At 38.0% G+C, this 19899-nt stretch overlaps 1 protein-coding gene across 10 annotated transcripts in view; it reads right to left on the bottom strand.

Moving 5' to 3' along the window:
* Positions 1 to 5707: 5707 nt before the first annotated feature.
* LOC116268568 (GA-binding protein subunit beta-1) overlaps positions 5708 to 19899 on the bottom strand; it is a 76963-nt gene continuing 62771 nt past the window's right edge. For 5 of the 10 annotated variants that reach the window (XM_031662236.1, XM_031662235.1, XM_031662240.1 and 2 more), the window contains 3 exons: positions 18273 to 18458; positions 14867 to 14982; positions 7077 to 7239 (listed from right to left, as the gene is read on the bottom strand). In XM_031662236.1, the coding sequence (XP_031518096.1) occupies positions 7087 to 7239; positions 14867 to 14982; positions 18273 to 18458 (455 nt within the window). In that variant the 3' untranslated portion in view covers positions 7077 to 7086. Of the gene's footprint in view, positions 7240 to 14682; positions 14983 to 18272; positions 18459 to 19899 lie in introns of those variants that run through there. The other 5 variants (XM_009210158.3, XM_031662242.1, XM_031662239.1 and 2 more) reach the window with 4 other exon arrangements.

Below are 19899 nucleotides of genomic sequence, written 5' to 3'. Positions count from 1 at the left end.
ATACACAACTGTAAAATATCAGAAGTTAGAGCAAGTATTAAAAACAAGTTATATTAGGTAGCTTATTACATCTTTCAGAAACGCTAAAAGTGAAAATCCAATCTTTATCTCAGTAATTATCTGGAAAGTATACATTATAAAAAGGGGGAAGTACTGAACTAAAAAACAAAAGGATCAACTCGTAAATTAAAATTTCACTCCACCTTCAATTACAGGCACCCTGGGTGTCAGACTTATATAAAACTTCTTAGACTTCTTCCTCAGCTTGACATTAAGAATTGCACATAGGGGCTGGGCTCAGTGGCTCACGCCTGTAATCCCTACACTTTGGGAGGCCGCGGCGGGTGGATCACCTGAGGTCAGGAGTTCGAGACCAACCTGGCCAACATAATGAAACCCCATCTCTACTAAAAATACAAAAAATTAGCCGGTCATGGTAACAGGCACCTATAATCCCAGCTACTCGAAAAGCCTGAGACAGGAGAATCACTTGAACCCGGGAGGCAAAGGTTGCAGTGAGCTGAGATCGCGCCACTGCACTCCAGCCTGGGCAACAAGAGTGAAACTCCATCTCAAAAAAAAAAAAAAAGAATTGCACATAGAGGCATTCACTAAATATGTGCTAAGTTAGACAATACAAACGAAGTTTAAAAAAAAACATACAGTGGGAGAAGATATTTACAACTCATACAACTAGCAAAATATTAGTTTCCAGAAAAATATTAAACTTCAATATATCAGTAAGAAAAACTACACCCCCAAAATGGCCATGAACTGGTAATTCACAGAATGAACTTTAATGGATAAAAAATAAGAGGGAAAAAATGTTTGACCTCACTAGTAATAAGTGAAATGCAAATAATGAGAAACAATTTCATACCAACGTGGGTTGACAAAAATTTTTTTTTTCTTTCTTTGAGACGGAGTTTTGCTCTTGTTGCCCAGGCTGGAGTGCAATGGCATGTTCTTGGCTCACCACAACCTCCATCTCCTGGGTTCAGGTGATACTCCTGCCTCAGCCTCCCGGGTAGCTGGGATTACAGGCACGCGCCACCATGCCCGGCTAATTTTTGTATTTTTAGTAGAGACGGGGTTTCTGCATGTTGGTCCGGCTGGTCTTGAACTCCTGACCTCAGGTTATCCATCCGCCTCAGCTTCCCAAAGTGCTAGGATTACAGGTGTGAGCCACCGCGCCCGGCCGACAAGAATGTTAAAAATGTGACAGTATCAGGTGTTGGTGAGATGTGGTGAGATGAAAATTATCATTATTCCCTCATTATACTTTAGAAAGCAATTTGACAATATCTAGTAAGGTTGACTACTGTAGACCTAACAATTTCATTACTAGGTGCATGCCTCTGGGAAACTTGCATACGCTATAAGGAGATAATATACAAGGATGTTCATTATAGCACTATTCACATTAGCAAGAAATTCGAAATGATATTTCTATACAGAGAAAAATGACAAATTATGATACATTCTTAATTTTATATAACAGTCAAAATGAATGACTTAGATACTCAAGTATAAACATGAATATCTAATATATCATTTACCTGAAAAAATCAATACGCAGAATGCTACTTATATAGTACAATAGCCTTAATAAAGTTTAAGAACCACACAAAACATATATTTCTGAAATACGGTCTATAATAAAAGCATAATGTAAAAATGTAGATAGAAACATCTCACACCCAGGATAGTGGTTGATATTGGTTACCTTTTAGGAGAGAGGAAGGGAATGGGTTATGGGGAGAAGACAAAATAACTACATCTATAACATTCTGTTTCTCAAAAGAATTAAAGCAAGAAAGGCCACTTAAGATGTATTAAATTTGGGTGGTAGGTACATGGATATTTTATTATTCTCTGTGATCTTTCATGAAAACTTCAAAACATAGTAAATGAATGCAATTTAAACAATTCTTAAGAGTCATGATGATGATGGTAAGTCTAGAATAATGAAAAATAGTAATGCAAAAACAAATGCTCTACTGTTAACTGGCACACAAAAATATATGGGAAAACTGCTTATAGAAAAACCAAGAAGACATTTAAATAATCCACACAATTCAAAATTATAATCCATGTAATCCATCAGCAGTAAGATTGGAATTGTATTCGATAATATTACGTATTTACAGATGTGGAAAACATTACATGTCAACCATGCACATGAGATCAAAACTATCCAAATTAAAAGCTGAGGAAGCTAGGGTCGGGCACGGTGGCTCATGCCTGAAATCCCAGCACTTTGTGAGGCCGAAGTAGGCAGATCACTTGAGGTCAGGTGTTTGAGACCAGCCTGCCAACATGGTGAACCCCAGCTCTACTAAAAATATAAAAATTAGCCGAGTGTGGTGGCGTGTGCCTGTAGTCCCAGCTACTCAGGATGCTGAGGCACAAGAATCACTTGAACTCGGGAGGTGGAGGTTGCAGTGAGCTGAGACTGCCCCACTGCACCCTAGCCTGGGGGACAGAGCGAGGCTCCGTCTCAAAAAACAAACAAACAAACAAAACTGAGGAAGCAATTAATAAAGCAGAATGAACAGAATCTCAGAAACCAGGTCAAAATTTTTCCGAAAAGCAACTGGTGCTTTTGAGGGGGTAGTTACAATATTTATCTGAAAATAAAGAGCCCCTAGAAATTGTATCCAAATTATGTTCAAAATTTGACTATCATTGAAGTGAAAAAAGTTAAAAGAGCTCTGTGTATCAAGAAGATCAAGACTGTGTATCTGTGTATCTATATATTTGGAAAATAGTTTTAATAAGTCACAAAAATATTGATATCAAAATTTTGGTTTGGAACCAGAAGCATATTTCCAATGATGATAGTATGTTTTCCATCGTAGGTTACACAAAATAATCTGAGAATGAATATGGAGAGCTTACGTCAAACTGAGTCCATGTGCATCCGGTTTTCTCAACTAACAGAGGAAGCAAATAGCAGACATCATTCAAAACTACAACAGACTAGTTATCTATAATGAAATCCAAGCACGGTAAATATTATTTGATGAAATAACGAATCTATTAGTTAGTCCATTCCTAAGTTGACCTGACATAATGGAGGAGTTATTTATTCAATAGAAACCAGGTGAATGGAAAATATTTTTTTCTATTTGCTATATAAGCCTGAGTGCTAATGCCTTGGGAACCCATCCATATGGACATTAAGGTTCCTTTGTTTGTGATTTTACCTGAAAAGGCTTTTCTTCTTGCTCTATTTTATTCTGAGTCAGCTCTCAAGGTCTTTCAGGTATTAAAGCACAAAGAAACTTTATAGATTTTATCATGAAAAAACTGTTATACAGTAGTATGGAAAAAATCAGTAACATCAGAATAAGGTACTCATAAACATTTCTATCAACTCATCAATTCCTGCTATGAGCAAGGATTTCTTCTAATTTTCAATAACATCATAAACGATCACGTTGAAGACATATATACTGGTAGAGATTTTCATCAGTCACATTTTGGAGAAATATATTTGTAAGCAGATCTTTTTATTACAAACAAGTACAGATGCTCTCTGGCTTGCAATGGGGTTATGTCCTGATAAACTCATCCTGTCAAAAATATCATAAATGTAAAATGCAATTAATACCCCGATAAACCCATTGTAAAGTCAAACAATCACAAATCAAACCATCATAACTTGGAGACCATCTGTATAGTTTTCATTACATGAGATTTCTCATTTATCCCCTTTTCTCTTTAATTTTCTTCCCAACACTCCACCACCATAGAGAAATAGAGCAGTCCAGTGGCAGAGTAAAAGAACTATTCTGCCATTCATATCACAAAAGACTGATGTTAAGAAAATAATTCCTAAAAGCCAATGAAAGCAAATGACATCACAAGTCCTTTTGTGAAGCAATTTAGATATAAATAAAATAAATAACAATAAATAAAAATTAGTTGAGAAGCACAGTCCCTACAGATACTACTCAGATGAGGCTTTCTGAAAGCATCACAGATTCAACCTAGAATTTATAATTCTAGAGGTCCAGAGACTATACAGAGGGAAGTGTTAAATCTGAATCAAGTAATTGGGCAGTCAAGATGCCTAATGAACTCGGTGTCTAGATAATACGTAACAAGAACGATTCTAGGTGCATAGGAAAGAAAATAATTCATTACACCGTAACACTAAATGGCTTGCTTGTCTTGCAGAACCCTGGTTGAGAAAGGTTGCTCTAGAAGTGTTTGTTCATATATATGTCGAAACAATTAACCAGTGATGTGGCAACCAGATGACTGCTAACTACAAATCCATCATTTGGATATGTAGTGGAAACAACTGCGTGGATTTCTGAAAACTTTTATTTCACAGACTTTTATTTTTGTCAGTTCTTTAAATCCTCTGCTCACAGCACCATTGAGAATGACTAGAATGCAAAGCTTTTACAGCCCACCTGAAAACAGTATGAAATAAGTGAAGGGAAAAAGAAACCGATTTTAAGTTTTAATTACAAATTCTTGTCTAAGTATTGATTTTACAGAACAGTAAATGAGATGTAAATGATTGAGAAATTGTAAGTTATATAACAATGACTCTGAAAAAGGTGAGCTTCCGCCATAGATACCTGAGTGCCTGATGCTGCCACAGACTTACTCCTTTTAAGCACCAATTATTTTCTCCCATCTATGCCAGCTGTTGTTATTAGGAATCAAAATTATTTCTTGCACCAGGTAAAGTCTCAAGCAGGAGAGGAGATTGGAAGTCAAAGACAACATTAAGTTAGCTTTCACAAACTTGTTCCCAACATTGTCTTGAGGCTTTTCAGGGGCAGCCTGGTCTGAAAGCAAAACTCTACAGTGGTTGCACTCTGGGGTGAAGACATTGGCCCGTCTCTGCTCCTGCACCACGTCAGGGTACCTGGCTGCTGTACCAGCACCCTGCCTCACCTGACAAATTAATGTGCCAAATTAATGCTCTCTGTAACCAGAAACAGACATTCTCTATTGACTTTTCAGGACTGCAGAAAAAGTCACTTCATGTTACCGGAAATATGGCCTGGCATTTATTTATATTTATTTATTTATTTATATTTTTTTGAGATGGAGTCTCGCTCTGTCACCCAGGCTGGAGTGCAGTAGTGCGATCTCGGCTCACTGCAAGCTCCGCCTCCCGGGTTCAAGCAATTCTCCTGCCTCAGCCTCCTGAGTAGCTGGGATTACAGGCGCCCGCCACCATGCCTGGCTAATTTTTTGTATTTTTACTAGAGACGGGGTTTCACCCTGTTAGCCAGGCTGGTCTCGAACTCCTGACCTTGTGATCTGCCTGTCTCGGCTTCCCAAAGTGCTGGGATTACAGGCGTGACCCACCGTGCCCCGCCCCTGGCATTTTTAAAAACTAGTTTTTGGATCACTTAAAATATGGCAAATTTAGTGGAAAATTGAAAAAGATCTTTTTCCTCTTCCTTACAGAGTTCTTCAATTTGCCCTAAACCCTTTTTAAGCGCTTCCAGTAGTAACCATCAGGCGGGCAGACCACAGATCCCTTTATTACATTAACAAATAAACTGGTAATTCCAGTGAGAGAGTTAACAAATTCTCAAGAGCTACCTCAGGAATTTTAATGTCACACTGTGGAGAGTATAAAATATTCTCATATGGTAGCTCAAATATGCAGTAGGATAACATTTTTAATGTGTTAATAAGATGTGATAAAAACATAAGTCTACAATGAACATATGTGAAAAAGATATTTAATTGCAAAATAGAAAAGTAGGCGAGAGTACAGTTTTAAGGGTAATTGCTTTTTTATACAGTATAGATAACCTAGAGGGATGTTAGGGCTAAACAGTTCATAAAGCAATAAAACATTGAAAAATAAAGCAAGAAAAAGGGGTTTGAAGTAATGTTTTACCAAAAAAAAAAAAGAAAAAGTGAACAGTCTGCCAGTGTTTAATGTCCATACATTGTGGAATTCAACAATACTGTGATGAGGGCAAGTCACAGCACAGACACTGAGCTTTCAAAGGGAAAAGTAGAAGTTACATTAGACATGTCTATTGCATCACTGTAGTACAAAAAGTTCCTGTTCTACATACAAAAGCAATTTTTTTCCATAAGAATAATTTCCTGGGGAGAAATAAGTCCATAAAATATTTCAGAAACCCATATACATTGAGTTTTCCAAAAACATTATCTTAAAATCCAGTGCCTTAAAGTGCTTTCATGTGGAAATCATGATGGAAGGCACAGAATACAGTTTCACGTCCCCACTATTAAATTTTCGAAAAAGCACAGATTTTGCAGAATTGGCAAATTCAAGTTATTTTGTAGGCTGCTCCTTCCGAGAACATTGTCATTCCAATAAAACCAGCTGCTAGCTTACTTAGTTTCATGACCTATAGAGTAAAGGGGTTTTGTTTTTTTTTTTCCTGGTCACTTTCATCATTTCTGTGGGAGAAATACCTATGTAAGTGATGCATTTTGAAATTATAAAACATGCAGAATATGTACAAACAGAAATTTTTTAAAATATTTGCTTCATATACATGTAAATCTACTTGGGTATAGCTGAAATTGAACAAATATAAAAATTTTGCTTTCTAAAAAATGTTTTCAGAGAATCTGACACAACTTAAAGCTGTACAAAGATTTCCTGGGAGAAATCTTCTCTCTGTATAGAGGTTTATACCTATAGGAGTAATTCCAGCATCAGTCCACCATAATTATTACACAACATTTGCTCTAACCAGCAACGATCACCCTTAAAACTGTTCTGTTTCTGAGAAATTAAGGTTTGTACTAAAATCAAAAAGAATTCACAAAAACAGTGGCTTATTGTGGTTTTGGATCTCTTCAACAATCTTTATCAACTCATTTGGAACTGTAAAAAAAAAAAACAAAAACTATTTACAGAATTCAGTTTTAAATACATTTCACAACTTCTAAAGTAAAGTTTTATGTTACAAGAATTCAGAGCTCATGGCTTAAGTCCAATTATCAATCTGTAGTCTCTTCTATCATTCTGTATTCCCATGGCTGTACCTTTGTTGTGTACAGTTCAAGACTGTATTCTTTCTTGACCAAAAGTAAAATCAAACTACATGTTCGTTTCAATTAAACAGCTTCTTTATTAGTCTGAAGACGAGTCATAGCTTCCAACTTCTGTCTGTAGGCCTCTGCTTCCTGTTCTTTCTTTAGGAGCTGCTGTCGATATTTTTGTGCTTCTCGATTTGCTTCATCCAGCTGTTTCTGAAGAGCTTCTCTCTCCTAATTAAAAGAATAGGTTTTTTTTAATTTTGGCAAAAATACATTTTTAATACATATAGGCATGCATCCTTCAAATTAAAAAAAAAAAAAAAAAAACTGTAGTAGCTAAAAGTAGCCACCTACTGAAATTTCCTAGACATCTTGCCTTTTCTTTTTTTCTTTTTTTTTTTTTTTTTTTTTGAGACGGAGTCTCGCGCTGTGTCACCCAGGCTGGAGTGCAGTGGCGCGATCTCGGCTCACTGCAAGCTCCGCCTCCCAGGTTCAGGCCATTCTCCCGCCTCAGCCTCCGAGTAGCTGGGACTACAGGCGCCCGCCACCACGCCCGGCTAGTTTTTTGTATTTTTAGTAGAGACGGGGTTTCACCATGTTAGCCAGGATGGTCTCGATCTCCTGACCTCGTGATCCGCCCGCCTCGGCCTCCCAAAGTGCTGGGATTACAGGCTTGAGCCACCGCGCCCGGCCTATTTTTTTTTTTTTTTTTTTTTTGGACATCTTGCCTTTTCAATCAATTCACTAATATTTAAGTCCCTAATTTTGTGCTCCACATTATGAGATATGGATCAGTTTCCGACCGCAAGGAAATTATTTTCCTATTTAGAAATAAGACTAACAGAAAGACTCCAAACTGGGCACCTGTACTTTTATACGTACTACAAAAACTAACAAAGAGTTTTTAAGAGGGAAATACACAACCACACCTCTTTATATTTCCATTTGTTGTGCTCTTACCTAAAGGTAATAATTATAAAACAATTTTACTGAGCACCCACTATATGAGTAAACAGGGTGATTTCCAACAATAAGCTTCTGAGACAGATATTATGCACAAGTTACAGATGAGAAAAATGATGCTCAGGGATGATGTAGCTCTCCTAAGGTCACATACTAAGGAGTTAGATTTATAGGGTTCTAACATTACTGCTTTTAAAACTATTTTTCATTTACAATAGCAAGCATGGTAATTCACCTTTAAAATGAAGAGTGCTGATCAAGATCAGTATTTCCTAAATTATACTGTTTCATAAACCAATAAAATACGAAATTATCAATGATTAAATTATATAGGTATAAAATGTATGTATTAAACTCCTCAGCAAACTGAGAGCTGAAACACAAATCCAATCCAATGAAAACGGTATTCTTTCTCCTCTTCCTCCTCACTCTGCCCCTATTCAGTTATTGCAGGAAAAACAAGGAGAAACATTTCAACGAACCCATTCCCACACCTCTAAGCAAGCACAAGGACAAAAGCTCAGCCTCCACAGACCAAAGCCCAAGGTTAGTTTCCATGGTCTTAGGAATGAAGCAACCTCATCACAGATGCCCAGGACCTCTGAGTGGGGTGAAGGCCAGGGTTCAGACTGTCACAAGAATGATGGGTCCGCAGTGGACAAGATAATTGGTCAGAGGGAACTAAAGGTAAGTGGTTGGCCGACTGCTGGGGAGGCACAGTATGAGGTTCTCTTTCTCTATATCCTATTCTGTGTATCCTCTGCCTCCTTGACTCTTGTCCATTGCCAACACCAAAGGATTCCTCACCTTCACTATTCACACGGTTGGTCCACAAGCAGGAGCATGTATAATCCCCCTGCCTTTCTGTGATTCCACTTCCTTCCCCACAATGGGAATGAAGCGAGATCCAACATTTCTTTTTCTCATGGGCCCACCAGATGTGGGAGTGATTCATTTGGAATCCAATTACACAAAATGTACAAGTAGAAGAAAGGAATGCCCCTTACCCCCAGTTTAAGCAATGCCCAGGCCCTATCCTGCTGCCTCCCAACACTTCTTCTCCCCTCCTCTTATCCTAACTCCAGCCAAGGTAGGAACAAGTCAGAAAAGACACCGTGGGATGAGTCCAAGGTAAGCAATCAATGCCAGTACCCTGGCTATGGACTGCAGGACTTTAAGGACACCAATGGAAGGGGTGAGGGGTGGAAGGTTGGATGTTACTTCCCAGGAGCTAGACCACAGCTCTGGCAGGAGTGTCCACAGCCATGCATGTGTTTTAAAATGTTACGTGTGGCCGGGCACAGTGACTCACACCTGTAAAGCCAGCATGTTGAGAGGCCAAGGCAGGCGGACCACTTAAGCCCAGGAGTTCGAGACAAGCCTGGGCAACATGGCAAAACCCCTACAAAAAAATACAAAATTTAGCCAGGCATGGTGGCATGCGCCTATCGTCCCAGCTGCTTGGGAAGCTGAGGCAGGAGAATCACTTGAGCCCAGGAGGTTGAGGTTGCAGTGAGCGACTCCACTGCACTCTGGCCTGGGTGACAGAGCAAGACCTTGTCTCAAAAAACAAGAAAAAAGAAAAAAACAAACACAAACTTACATGTATGTGAAAAATAAGACCAATCCTTTGGTAGCCAAAGTTTCGAACATGGGTAAAAATTTACCTTGATTTAGCAGGAAATATTGGAAGAGGTTAACTCTAAAGCATCTTCTAGTATTACCTATTTATTAACATTTAGAGTCAGGAAAGGATTCACAATTATTGCAGAAGATGAAAGCAAACCGAGTGAGGTAGTCTAACAGTGAAAAGAGCCTAACCCTATTTTCCATATTGCATATTTTAATTTCAAGAAGTACAATTTATCTTGATAAAAATGAAAAGATAGCTCCCTTCTGCCTACTAGGTGAAATAAAAAACTCATTTTCACAGCATTTTTTGGCTAATTCTATAAAACCTAGAAGACAAAGATCATTAGCACTGCATGCTGAATACATTTAATCTTTAAGATTGAAAGTATAATTAACAGTATACTTTTTTTTTTTTTTTTTTTTTTTGAGACGGAGTCTCGCTCAGGCTGGAGTACAGTGGTATGATCTCGGCTCACTGCAACCTCCACCTCCCGGGTTCACACCATTCTCCTGCCTCAACCTCCCGAGTAGCTGGGACTACAGGCACCCGCCATCACGCCCGGCTAATTTTTTGTATTTTTAGTAGAGACGGGGTTTCACCATGTTAGCCAGGATGGTCTCGATCTCCTGACCTCGTGATCCGCCTGCCTTGGCCTTCCAAAATACTGGGATTACAGGCATGAGCCACTGCGCCTGGCCTAAATGTTTTTTAAAAGAGATAAACTGGGCAGGATATGTGAGCTGTTTGCTTGTGTGTAAACGTCAATTTTCTAACTGCCCTGGGCCAAACATGACAACTATGATTTTGTTTTAATAAAGTTTTATTGAAATATATCCACACCCACCCATTTTCAAATTGTCTATGGCTGCTTTCACTACAATGGCAGAACTGAGTAGTTGACAAAGAGACTGTAGGGTCCACAGAGCCGAAAATATTTGGTACCTGGCCATTTATGAAAAACTTTGCCTTCTTCAGCCTTAGAAAAAAGAGATATGGACTGGGTGCTGGGCATGCAGTGGCTCATGCCTGAAATCCTAGTACTTTGGAAGGCCAAGGCAGGAGGATTGCTTGAGCCTAGGAGTAAGAGACTAGCCTGGGCAACAGGGCAAAGCCTCATCTCGAACTCCTGACCTCAAGAGATCCTCGCACTTCAGTCTCCCAAAGTGCTGGGATTACAGGCATGAACCACTATGCCTGGCCGCAAAACCTTATCTCTACAAAAAAATACAAAAATTGGCCAGGCATGGTGGTGTATGCCTGTAGTCCCAGCTACTCAAGAGGCTGTGAGGTGGGAGGATTGCTTGAGCCCAGGGAGGTCAAGGCTGCAGTGAGCTGTAAATGCACCACTGCACTCCAGCCTAGGCAACACAGTGAGACCCTGTCTCAAAAAATAAATAAAAACATACATAAAAACATTAATTTTTAAAAAGAGAGAGAAATGACCTGGATATGGTGACTTATGCCAGTAATCTCAGTAATCTCAGTTCTTCAGGAGGCTGAGGTGGGAGGATCACTTGAGGCCAGGAGTCCAAGACCAGCCTGGGCAACATAGCAAGACACCCTCTCTACAAAAAGAAAAAAAAGCCTAGCCAGGTATAGTGGTCCCAGCTACTTGGGAGGCTGAGGTGGGAAGCTTGCTTGAGCCCCGGAGTTTGAGGTTGCAGTGAGCCATGACTGCACCACTGCACTTCTGCCTGGGTGACAAAGCGAGACCCTGCCTTAAAAAAGAAAAAAGAAAAAAAAAAAAACAAAAAAAAAAAAACCAGAGAGAGATGTGACTATAAACATTTTTAAATTGTGGCAGATCAGGAAAGATAGCCATTAAAAAAAAAAAACACACAAATTGAAAAACTTTGCATCAAATAAAACATTTTATAAAGTTTACAGAAATCAGTTTTTTAGAGAGCACTAAGGATCTCAAATCTGCTACCAGTTAAAGGACACAAATATTTCATTAAAAATAAAATTTACAGACATGAGCAGTGACTCGCGCCTATAATCCCAGCACTTTGGGAGGCTGAAGCGGGCGTATCGCCTGAGGTCAGGAGTTCAAGATCAGTCTGGCCAACACAGTGAAACCCCATCTCTACCAAAAATACAAAAATTAACCGGGCATGGTGGTATGCACCTGTAATCCCAGCTACTTAGGAGACTGAGGCAGGAGAATCGCTTGAACCTGGGAGGCGGAGGTTGCAGTGAGCCGAGATCGCAGCACTGCACTCCAGCCTGGGCAACAGAGTGAGACTCTTTCTAAAAAAATTAAATAAAATTTACTAATAAACGTATTTATCTTTAACCTCCATGGGAAAGAAAATGTAAAGGTATTTCCTGAAGTCACACAATAAAGTAATAGACAAAATCTGTTACTCCTAATACACTAAATATATTTCTTACACATGTACAAAGATTAATTTCAATTCAGAATAGTCTAACGTTTATTTTTGGAAATCTGTAAATAACACTCTTCCGGAAAATATATTCAATGCAGTAATAAATGGAAGATAAAATTATATACATTATTGCAATTTGGTGTCTTATTCACACCTTTCTCTCCAAAAAACAAACCTATTTTATTTCCTATATTGCTATATGCAGATGTAAAGCCCACAAAATGTACAATACACTTTCTACAGTTTAAAGTAATTTTTCCAGAGACTCTTGGAAAACCTCTCCATTGTTAGTTGGGAAACTGTAAACATAAATTCTTAGCACCTTATTGTATTATCATTTTTTCTTTTGTCTCACTCTGTCATCCAGGCTGGAGTGCAATGGCATAATCTTGGCTCACTGCAACCTCCATCTCCCAGGTTCAAGCGACTGTCTCACCTCAGCCTCCCGAGTAGCTGGGACTACAGGCGTGTGTCACCACACCCGGGTAATTTTTGTATTTTTTAGTAGAGGTGGGGTTTTGCCAGGTTGGCCAGGCTGGTCTCGAACTCCTGACCTCAGGTGATCCACCCACCTTGGCCTCCCAAAGTGCTGCGATTACAAGCGTGAGCCACTGCCCCTGGCCAATTCTTAGCACCTTCTTTATGGAGAGTCACTCTGGGCATTGCAGTCACAGATACATGGAGAAAACCCGAACATTAGATTTTGTATAGAGTTAATTTTTAAATTTCTTTAAGTTTCTCAATCTCAGCATCATTGATATTTTTGGGCCACACAATTCTTTATTGTGGGAGGCTATCTTGTGCATTGTAGGATGTCTACCCAGCCTCTATCCATTACATGTCAGTGGAATGCCACTAGTCATGACAACCAAATACGTCTTCTGACGCTGCTTTAGAGAAACTTTTTCAGTTAATGGCCAAGCTGTCCCTCAGGAGTATAGAAGTCTCCCCCCAAGATAACTCCATTGGCCACCTAAGAAAATAAATTCAAAATAACAACTTCACGTATTATAAGGAAATGATTACCTGGTTTGGTGAAAACATTGGAGGTCATCTCTTCATTCTATATCTCCAGCCTACCACTACCTGTATACTCACTGTATGCTTCCAGGTTTCTCTGAAATAGCCCTAAGAGGTCAGGCAAGCTTGGCTTGAACATTTCCAGTGATGGAGAACAAGATTTCCATTACCAGAAAGCTCTCTTTACTAAAATCAAAACAAAGCAAGCAAACGAAAACCACTGTTCTTCACACCAAGCTGAAACCGAATCTCCCTAAAGCTCCATCTCCTGGGCCCTAGTTATTTTATACACCTCTCAATTCATACTTCCCTGTTATTTGCAGTTATTTTCCCTGGTCTCTCAAAGACTGTAAGAAAGAAATCAGGCTAAACTTTGAGGGAAACAGCAATGCTCCCTGGTCATTAGGTAAATAAAGGTACAGGCTGCACATTCATTGTTTAAAAATATAATCTGTTGAATTAAATAAGCTTACATTTAATAAAAAAATTCAAGTAATTTTAAAATAATACTTTATTAAAGAGTTAAAGCGAAGTACATTTTTTTACCTTATGTGTCTGAAAAAGATCATCTGACATATCAGAAAAACAACAAAAAGTATTAAATAATAAGTATACTGATACCGTTCAATGGAAAAATTGTTAGTTTGTGAATAAAAACTTCAACATCCTACACATCACTTTAAATCCTGAAGAAATAAAACAACCCAACATCAATATTTAAAGTCATAATTTTACCAAATATTCTGGTTAAACCATTAATCAGATTCTTTTAAACTCAATAATATATTTGTGGTGTGGCCAAAGATGTACCAGTCTTATATTTACATGAATTTAGAAAGGGTATTTTCTCATTGTCTTTAGTTTGACTTATGTTACCTTTTAGTGGCTTATTTTAAAACTCTCCTTTCTATAACAAGAACCTTTACAAAAAATTACTAAATATTCACCAAATTTACTACAAACACATATCAGATATAAATATTGTATGACTATGCTGACTTTTTCAATTCTCATAAAAACCCAAAAATGGAGACATTATTATTCTAAATTCCAGTTTGGAACACAATAAAACTGCAACTCAGAAAGATAAGATTCCTTGCCTCAATGCTAACAGAACAAGAGGTGGGATTCAAACTCAACTCATCTGATTTCAAGTTCAGTGGTTGCAGTTGTTCTTTCAAAGTTATTCAAGAATAACTTTGTTTTCATTTGATATAATTTATTATCAAGTTCATGGAGCAAAATTTTATTTACAGTCAGTCAAGAAAAAAACCTGTGAAGCAACTATGGTTTGGTTACACCTACAAACTGGTTTACACTTACAAATTACTCTGGGGGAGGGGAAAAAAAGTTGAATCCTATGAACAGCTAGTCTAAATTCATTTACTTTCCTTGAAAGAAGCAATTATCTACTGCTTTTAAAAAATAACCCATTTGACAAACATCGACCTTCTTTAAGAGGACCCCCTAGCCCAATTAGGTATTTTAGCTTCAGTTTTGAATGAAAAAAAAAAATTTAGCCAATATATACTGGTATTTTCCTTAGTGACTTGTAAGAATGGTGTGTGTAAGTTTAAAATATAAAGGATGAAGTGCAAGAACCAAAGACATTCCAGTGTTGTCAAGATGACAGACTATTATAAAACAAATTCTTCACTCACTCATTCATTCATTCAATATTTATTTATTGAGGGCTTGCTATATGTATAAGGCAAAAATAAACAAAATGAAAATACTACGCACTTTCATTCTGTATCAAAACAATACTGTCAGTAATAAATATAAAAGACAAAAAAAATTGAATTTATTTTGGATGACTGCGGCAAAGCACACCGGGTAAAAGACTCCTTACTTCTATTTCTGCAGATTCCACCCGGTTTTCAATTATTTCGATACATTGTCTCTTAGCTGGTGGTTCTTCACTTATAACAGTTTCTTCAGCAATGTCTGTTGCTGGTACTGTTAATACTAAAATGAAAAAAAATTTATGTATTACTTCATTTTCAGAGAGATTTATTAGAAATAAAACTAGTCTTGACACTGTTGATGCTACTCATCTAAAATAAGTACATTCCAAAACAATAATTCCAAATCATCGATCTGCTTTTTATGAGACTATCCATATATGTCTTTTTTATTACCTTCTTGCTTTTTTACTGTATTTACATATATTTTTAAATTATATAGATAATATATTCATTCATGACTCAAACATCAAAATATTTAACAAGCATATTTTGAGAGGCTTCATGCCCACCCCGATAACAGATAATCATTTTATTAATTTATTATGTATTATCCTTATATTAATTTGTTTAAAAATTAATATACATTCTCATTTTCCTTTCTTACGTAAAAGGTAGCATATATACAACAGATACATTGTTCTGCATCTGCTTTTTTCACTCCAGATACTTATAGTATCTTACATCATTACATAGAGAGCTTCTGTTTATTTAGCTTCTTAATATCCACTAAGTGGATATTCCATTATGAGCACTGAGAGTTCATAAACATTGCTTGTTTTTGTATTGGACTGTTGGGCTTTTTCTCAGTTTTTAGTAGCTCTTTATATAAATGTAATTATATAGAGAGGTTGTCCTTGCTTTGCACAGCAGTACAGGAACATAAAAACGACTGTGCAAGCTGAAATCACGTGAAGCCATCCTAATAATCACAATGGGGAAAATTACAATTGTTCCATGGCCTTTAAAATTTTTTGCCAAAACATGAAAAACCCTCTTAGTGACAGCTATAAATGTAAATAAAAATTTAAAAATAGTAAAACTAATATTTATCTAGTACAACGTAATTTAAAACATTAGAGATATTGAGAATTCGAGTTTTCTTTTTTATTCATGACATTTATAAATTAACTTGGAAAAAAATGAGAATTTATATCTATTAGACTGTACAGTCTATATAATTCACATGTTAACTATATATTTTTTATTCAGGAAGGCTTTAAAAGTTTATTTTTTAAAAATATTCAGTAGAACTCTCTCATTGCTATTCTTTTCCAGAGTTTTCCTTATTCTTCTTCTCTCTGCCCCATCAACATAAACTTTAGAATCAATTTGGCTAATTACAGAAAAAAACGTGATCTTTGTTATGGGCTGAGTGGTACTCCCACTCCCCAAATTCACATGTTGAAGTCCTAACCCCCAGTACCTCAGAGTGTGACTCTATTTGGAGACAGGGTCCTTAAACAGATAATTAAGGTAAAATGAGATGGGCCCTAATCCAGTACTACTGGTGTCCTTACAGGAAGAGGAGATTAGGACACAGATAACACAAACAAACTGAGGTAGACCATGTGAGGACAGGCCAGAAGATGGCCATCTGCAAATCAAGGAGAGCAGCCTCAGAAGAAACCAAACCTGCCCCAAGACCTTGACCTGGCACTTCTAGCCTTCAGAGCTGTGAGAAATCATTAGTCTGCATAATGATACAGGTTTTGGAAACAATGTTACGTCTGCTTGATACAAATATTTTTAAAGCTTTCTTCTTTTCTAAAAATTAGAATTAGTTCTTTAACACTTTGTGAAAGCATCTGACCCTAATCCAATTTCAGACCAGCTATCAGCAGAAGATTTCAGCAGAGTGGGACAGAATGGCCTCCCAGGCTTCACAGGCCAAGTGTTCCCTCTTCTACTGTCACAGCAACAAACTCCTTTCTCCAAATCTGGTCTCTGTTCAGTGTCATGCCTCCTCTGCCACTCAAAACCAAACCTGGTTTAGGTGAAGTTCTACCTCTAGCCCTGCCCTTCACTGGCCATGAAAGGCACACGCTCTACAATCCTACTCATTTTTTCTTCTTTTTTATTTTCTTGGAGACAGGGTCTCGCTCTGTCATCCACACTGGAGTGCAATGGTGCAATCATAGTTCACTGCAGCCTCAAACTCCCGGGCCCAAGCGATCCTCCTGCCTCGGCCTTCCAAGTAGCTGGGACTACAGGTTCACACTACCATACCTGGCTAATTTCGTTGTTTCTACTTTTGTAGAGACAAGTATCATTGTGTTGCTAAGGCTGGTCTTGAACTCCTGGCCTCAAGCAATCCTCCCACCTTAGCATTCCAAAGTGCTGGGATTATGGGCTTAAGCCACCATACCAGCCCTAGTCATTTTCTCCAAGATTATGTGTGGACACTATTTTTAGGGGGAGACAAGGTACAGGGCAATGCTTAGTTAGATACTTTCTGCAGCTTCTCTCTCTGCCTCAGTATTCATGCCCTATTCTATCTTAGTCCTGCATTCAGCACTTCCTACTGAGTCTGGGGCCCTATACTTCTGAGAAAGCATGTTTATCTTTATTGCTGAGCTTAACCCCTTTTCTTTCCTTGATGCACCAGCGTGGATTTCCGTGACAGTCCTCTTGCCCTCTGGCTGTAATGGCTTCAGATGCTTTTGGCAGCACTTAAAAATGTGGAATTCTGAGGTTTTCTCAGCCTTTTAGTTTTACTGAAAATGTAGTTGAGGCTTTTGTTTCATCTTGTTAGCCTTTGTGGTTTCCAAAAGGAGAAAAATGTTAGAATTCACAATAAAGCTGCTAAAATTTGCTACCATATTCCTACTACAAGTCCTAAGTCCACCTTTTTTTTTTTCTTTTTCTTTTTCTGAGAAAGAGTTTCTCTCTGTTCCCCAGGCTGGAATGCAGTGGCACGATAATGGCTCACTGCAGCTTCAACCTCCTGGGTTCTAGCAATTCTGCCACTTCGAGCTCCCAAGTAGCTGGGACTATCAGTAAATGTCACCATGCCTAGCTAATTTTTTATAATTTTTTTAGACATGGGGTCTCACCACGTTGCCCAGGCTCCAACTTCTTTTTAAGTAGCTTTTTCTTATGTGATATTTTTAAAAGCTCACATGGTATTCCAATTGCATTAAATGATCTAGGAAACTATTGTCCAATGCTGATTTGAATTATTTATTTCAGGTATTATTTGTGGTGACATTTAAGCTCATTTTTCAACCAGAATACTTTAGGGCCAATTTCTCTTTCCACCTAGTATATACTCAGAGAAAGCAAGCTAATTTTAATTTTAATTAGCCTAAGCAAATAAAATTAGGTAATTAGGTGTCCTGCAAAGGGTTATACAAATATAACTCAAGGCAAAAATAAATTCTTTGGAACACATATCATAATTTCCTGAGAATTAAAAATAAACACAATCTCTTTGGACTGCAGAGAAGACTTAAAGAAAATAAAAATAAAATAAAAACAAACACAAACTTTATAAAAATGTCTACTACTAACCTTGTTGTCCATCTGGCATGGTCACAATGATGGGTTGACCAATTCCACTGGTTGGAATAGAGTGCAAATTTCCAAGCTGAATTCCATCTGTAACTATTGTGATGACTTGCTGACCCCCTGAACTAACTACTTGCTGAATGGCACCATCCACAGATTCTGCAGTAACTACTTCCTCCGTGGCCACTACTGGAAAAAAAAAATGAAAACTCAGCAAACATATGTAACAGTATGAATAGAAACCTATTATTGCTTTGTCTGCTACTTTTGCTTTCTCTGCTTCTTTCTTTTCTTTTTTTAAATAGAGACAGGGTCTCACTCTGATGCCCAGGCTGGAGCGTAGTGGTGCAATCATGGCTCACGGCATCCTTAACTCCTGCACTCAAGTGATCCTCTTGACAGCCTCCCAAGTAGATGAGACTGCAGGTACGTACCACCATCCCTGACTAGTTTTATTTTTGTAGGGATGAGGTGTTGCTATGTTGGCCAGGCTGGTCTCAAACTCATGGCCTCAAGCAAGCCTCCTGCCTTGACCTCCCAAAGTGCTGAGAATTACAAACATGAGCCACCACACCTGGTCCCCTGCTTCTTTCTTACCCAGGAAAATTTGTACATGGTTTTAAAACTCAGTCTCCAGTGGTGTTGGAAATATCTATGCAACCAGTTGATTACAAGTCTCTCGTAATTTACAATACATAAGTTTCAACTATCTTCACATGTGAGTGGTTAAACAATTTCTCTTCATTTGGTTGTATGAGGTATAAAATTTAGAAGATCTAATATCATGACGAAGGTTGTATCTGTTTCATAAAACCTCACAATTCAGTCGGGTGCTGGTGGCTCAGGCCTGTAATCCCAGCACTTTGAGAGGCCGAGGCAGGAGGATCACTTGAGGTCAGGAGTTTGAGACTAGCCTGGCCAACATGGCAAAATCCCGTCTCTACTAAAAATACAAAATTAGCAGGGACTGGTGGTGAATGCCTATAATCCCAGCTACTCAGGAGGTTGAGGCAGGAGAATTGTCTGAACCTGGGAGGCAGAGGTTGCAGTGAGAAAAGATCATGCCACTGCCCTCTAGAATAGGCAACAGAACAAGACCCTGTCTCAAAACAAAACAAAAAAAAATCCACAATTCATAAGATGAATTTGAATATGATTATACTCCATTTACATTTATATATGAGTTGACATACAGAATAAAGAGTATTCTCTTTTTGGATTAAGTGAGCAAGGATTTGCCTTGATAATAAGTGGTATACAGACGTGGTACTATGTGATAGTAAATAGTATAATATATTAACATTTCCACAAATAAAATCCCCAAATATGCTCTTAATAATTTATGAGAGCCTTAGAGAGGATTCTGGCAGCAAAAGCAGCACCTGTGTCCCTGTCTGGGTAGAGAAATTGCAAGTTAATACTGCCAAAATCCTTTCTCACAGGCAATCCTACACCCACTACTGAACCCAAAAGACATGTAGAAGAACATACATGGTAGCTTTATGCATACTAGTAAAAAACTACAAACAACCCAGATATTCTTTGATAATAAATAAACAATGGTAGACTCAAACACAGCAATTTGACTGTATGCAAAACATGGGTGAAACTGACAAAAAAACAAAACTAA

This window comes from Papio anubis, unplaced genomic scaffold, assembly GCF_008728515.1.
Source record: "Papio anubis isolate 15944 unplaced genomic scaffold, Panubis1.0 scaffold50, whole genome shotgun sequence".
Taxonomy (NCBI): domain Eukaryota; kingdom Metazoa; phylum Chordata; class Mammalia; order Primates; family Cercopithecidae; genus Papio; species Papio anubis.
This window is presented reverse-complemented; position numbering and strand designations above follow the sequence as displayed.